The following is a 5,192-nucleotide window of genomic DNA, read 5'->3' on the forward strand; positions in this document are numbered from 1 at the left end:
TGATAATTACTCGGCCTGATCTCTCATTTAGTGTAAATTCCATTTGCCAGTACATGCATGCTCCAACTGTAGATCACTTTCGCGCACTCAAACGCATATTCCGTTATGTTAAAGGCACGGTCCATCATGGTCTACAACTCTACCGCACCTCCTCCCGTGAGTTGCTTGCTTATTCTGATGCGGATTGGGCGGGATGTCCTGATACACGTCGGTCTACCACCGGCTATGTTATCTTCTTGGGTGCCAATCTTGTTTCTTGGTGCTCCAAGAAACAATCCACTGTGTCTCGCTCTAGTGTCGAAGTTGAGTATATATCCTTAGTTTTTGCTATCGCTGAAGTTGCTTGGATTGTTCAGCTACTCCGTGATCTACATCTTCAAATGCCTTCTCCTCCAAAAATATTATGCGACAACAAGAGTGCTATTTTTATGGCTGTCAATCCTATCACTCGACCTCGCTCTAAACATATTGCAATTGACTACCATTTTGTTCGTGAATTAATTGCCAATGGTTCTCTCAAAGTCGCCTTTGTTCCCTAGCATCTTCAGCTTGCTGATTCATTTACCAAGGGCGTCACCAAGCCTCAGTTTCTACTTTTCCATAACAAACTTCACGTGCTTCCTTCTGCCACGCTCAGCTTGAAGGGGGGTATTAAGGATGAATCCTCTTCGGATTAGTCTTTCCTTGATCTTAGCTGATTGTATACTGTATTTATCTTAACTTTCCAGTATTTATCTTTTATAGGATAATCTCAACTGCATATATTTTGTTATAGGACTTTCCTATTGTAAATACACTTTATATAATGAAACAGATTGCCTCAATATTCATTTGAGGATTTCAGTCACATTTACACGGGTCTTTGAACCTCTTTAAGTAACATTGTCTTACAATCAATTTGTATTACAACAACCAAGAACAAATGGCAGAAGGAAATCTATTTGACATTGCGGAGAAAATCTTGGGAGGGTTAGGTTCCTTGTCTGTCCAAGAAAGCATATTAGCATGGGTTGTTAAAGATGAGATTGAAAAACTTAAAGAACTCTCAACACTATCAAACTTGTACTTCTTGATGCTGAGGAGTAGCATAGCAGGATGAACCAAGAGGTAACATATTGGATTTAAAGGCTCAAAGATGTATTTTATGATGCAAATGACTTGCTAGACGATTTCTCTACTCAACTTCGACGTTGAAAGGTATGCACTGGAAATAATGTGGCAAAACAGGTACAAATCTTTTTCTCCTAATCTAATCAGATTAGATATGGTTTTAGAATGACTCATAAGATTAAGACTGTTTGAGAGAAACTAGATGTGATTAAAAAAGATAGGGAGTTCCACCTTATTGAGAGTCTTAATGAAAAAGGAGTCATAAATATAGAAAGGAAAACACACTCTTTCGTACGTGTTGAAAATGTTATTGGAAGAGATGATATAAATAATGTTAAAAGACTTCTATTGGACTCAAATTATGATGACAATGTTTCATTCATTACCATAGTTAGACTTGGAGGAGTAGGAAAAACTACACTTGCCCAATTGTATCTAATGATGAGAACATTATAAACTATTTTCAGTTAAAGATGTGGGTGTTTGTCCATGATGACTTTAATGTGAAGATAATTATATAAAGATGTTAAAATCTGCAACTCATAAAGAATCTGAAAAACTTCAATTGGACTAATTGTAAGAATTCCTTTGAAAAGAGATTGATGGGAAAAGATATCTACTAGTTTTGGATGATGTATGGAATGAGAATCCAAATTGATGGGACAAATTGATGAATTTGTTAATGAATGGTTCAAAAGGAAGTAAGATACGTAGTGAACTAATTGTGAAGATTACTAGCAAACTTGAATCTTATGTCTATCCCTTGGGAGGACTAGGCGTACAACAAGTCATGGTCTTTGTTTACGGAAAAAACATTTGAACATGGGATAGAGCCAAACGATTCAAAGCTAATCAAGTTTGGAAAGGGGATTGTAGCAAAGTGTGGAAGAGTTCCTCTCGTCATAATGAAATCAAATAGTTGCTTTATGGTACAAACAAGGAAGATGATTGGTTGAATTTCAAAGATAATGAAATGTCAGAGGTGATTAAAGAAGAAAGTGATATTTTACCACTATTCAAGCTCAACTATGATCATCTTGTTAGAAAAATATTAATTCACATAAGGTGGTCCATGGTTATTTTGAAATAATTAAATTGGTTAAAGGGCATGATGGTCATTTACCTTTGATGTAGAGGTTACTGCAGTTAATAAAATAATTGCAATTTGGGAGTTAATAAAACTTCTATATAAAGGGGGTCTTCTCTCTCTATTCCTAACTGTTCCTGTGTATGTAATTTTCTTTATCCATAAAAAGGAAATAAGCCATTACAGTAAGGGAATAAAGGGAGAGATACAATGCCTTCCTTCATAATTCCATAAAGAGATTACTCATGGATTCAGGTATATATTACTCTTTTCTTAAATAGTGAAAATTAATTAAGTTTCAGATTTTGGGATTTATGTTTATGCAATTTAGGGCATAAAAATATGATTATATTATTGTTTCTTTGCCACTGATGAAATTAATGAAATTGCAATGAAGTTTTACATGTGGAATCAGAGCAATTCAGTTTTAGAAACTGATGTATTTTCCTTTAAGTTGATTTTTTTATATATTAGGGTTCTTATGGTACAAAGAAATTGAATTGGGCTTGGAAATTGACATATAAGACTACTATCAAATTAGATTGGGTTTATAAATTTCTTGAGTTGCTGGAAAGTTGGTCGGAATCAAATTTTTCCAAACACATTTTTTCAATAAAACTTTTGAAATTCGGGTTCATAATATTTCCAGAAATTCGGGTCAAATATTGACCCATATAATAACACTATTACTTAAGTTGATCCAGCCCAATTTTTTGTTTAAGTCTAGTTTTTCAATTATAAAACCCAAATAAAAGAAGCTCAAGCCATTTTTTTTAAGTAAGCCCAATTCAAACCCAAACCCAAACCCATTAAGGAAAAAAACAAACCTAAATAAAAGAAGCCCAAGCCCATTTATTAAGTGAGCACAATTCAAACCCAAATCTATTAAGAAAATCCAGACCCAAACCCATTAAGAATAACCCATAAAAGCCAAACCCATTTAGTAAAAAATGGGTCAACCCAATCCGGTCAATAGGGTCAACAAACCTGGTTAGGATCCGATATGGTGAATAGGTCCAGTCAGTGATTCGAATTAGTCCGTGGTTCAAACCGTTGACTAAACCAGTCAACCATCAAAGTTAACGATCAACGGTCAATGGGTCGAATTGACCCAATTTTGACCTTGGATAATATTATAGTTATTAGTTAAGTTTGATACTATATTATGTATAATTTGTCAGTCACCAAAGTGGCCAAATTAGAATGGTTATCCCATAGATATCAAACTAAGTTAGATTCAATTACTCATGATCGTTAGATGCTTAAAGAGATGACATGATGTATTTGACATGAGGAATTTGAAGTTCATAAATTATGGGATAGTTAAGGATCGCCCAAATGTAGACTAGTTAATCCTATAATTATGAACATAACTATGGTTAATTAATGTACTTGATTCGGTGTTTAATTTTAGTATATCCAAAGATAATGAACATGTCTAACGAAAGTACATTTGATTACCAATTAAGTTTAATTGTTGTATATTGTTATATCTCCCAAAAGAGATTTTCAATATACATTTATGTTTTAATAATAATAAATTTTAATATCTGAATCTAAAATTATGTATTAGGTATAAAACTCAAAGTATTAATCTGGAAGCATAATTTTGTTTTTGTAGTATTTACTATTCATGCCTCATTTGTTGTTAAGCTTAATGGGTTCAATTATAATGAGTGAAGTGAGTAGGTTGAGTATTACTTGGTGTTCAAAATCTCGACCTTGCCCTCATGACAGAGAATCTAACTAATTTCACTAAGAATAATATTGGTGAGGAGAATGGGAGAGATCAAATAGATTGAGCCTGAAGTTTTTACAGATGACAGTGGTGAGCGAAATTAAGACTTCATTTCCTACAACAGAATATGCTAGGGAATTTATGAGATTAGCCAAAGAGACTTCTCAGTCTGAGGCCATTGACAAGTTCCATACTAGGGCATTAATAAGTAGGTTGACCACCATGAAAATGATGGTTCCCGTAGCATGTATGAGCATGTGACTAAGATATCAAATATAGCAACAAGAATTAGAAACATGGGAATGTCTGTGGACGAAAGTTTCCTAGTTCAGTTCGTTATTAACTGTTTACCTCCTCAATTTAATCCATTTCAAATTAATTATAATACAATTAAAGATAAATAGACTATGACTGAGATTCAAACTAAGTTGGTATAAGAGGAGGAAAGATTGAAGAAACAAGGAGTTCATTTAGTTAATCTTGTGGGCCCATCTAAAGTTAAGAAGAAATCCGACAAGAAGTATGGAAAGGGCAAAAGGAAACTGAAGATTAATGAGTCTTTTGCCCAAATCCATAAGAAGGATAAGACTAAGGAAAAGTGTCATTTCTGTAAGAAAGTTGGATACTATATGAGGGATTGCCTGAAACGTAAGGCATGGTTTGAAAAAAATGGTAAGCCTAGTGCTTTTGTATGTTTCAAATCATATTTATCAGAAGTTCTTTATAATACTTGGTGGATTGATTCTGGATGTACCACTCATATTTCTAATACTATGCAGGGATTCCTTATGACCCAAACCATAAACGACAATGAAAGATTTGTATACATGGGAAATCGGGTCAAATCATGAGTTGAAGCTATTGGAACCTATGTTTAATTTTAAGTATTGGACATCATTTAGATTTGTTTAATATTCTTTATGTACCGGAGTTATCCTGTAATTTAATATCTTTATCTAAACTTGATTTAGAAGGATATTCTTTTAAATTCGGGAATGGATGTTTCAGTTTATTTAAACATAATTGTTTGATTGGTTCTGGTGTGCTTTGTGATGGATTTTATAAATTACATCTTGATATTTATTTACTGAGACATTGTTGACCCTGCATCATAGTATAGGAACAAAACGTGCTTCTGTGGGTGAGAAATTTGCTTATTTATCGCATAAACGTTTAGGTTTTATATCAAAAGAAAGAATGCAAAGATTAGTAAAGAATGAAGTGTTACTTGATTTGGATTTTACTGATCTTGGCATT

At 33.5% G+C, this 5,192-nt stretch overlaps 1 protein-coding gene across 1 annotated transcript in view; it reads left to right on the forward strand.

Annotated features, from left to right (window-relative positions):
- Positions 1–539, forward strand: part of LOC116115581 (uncharacterized mitochondrial protein AtMg00810-like) — an 840-nt gene extending 301 nt beyond the window's left edge. Inside the window, exon 1 of the mRNA XM_031401716.1 lies at positions 1–539. This exon is cut by the window's left edge and continues 301 nt beyond it. Coding sequence (XP_031257576.1) covers positions 1–539 — 539 coding nt within the window.
- The last annotated feature ends 4,653 nt before the right edge of the window (positions 540–5,192 follow it).

This window comes from Pistacia vera, unplaced genomic scaffold (assembly GCF_008641045.1).
Source record: "Pistacia vera cultivar Batoury unplaced genomic scaffold, PisVer_v2 Contig746, whole genome shotgun sequence".
NCBI classification, from domain to species: domain Eukaryota; kingdom Viridiplantae; phylum Streptophyta; class Magnoliopsida; order Sapindales; family Anacardiaceae; genus Pistacia; species Pistacia vera.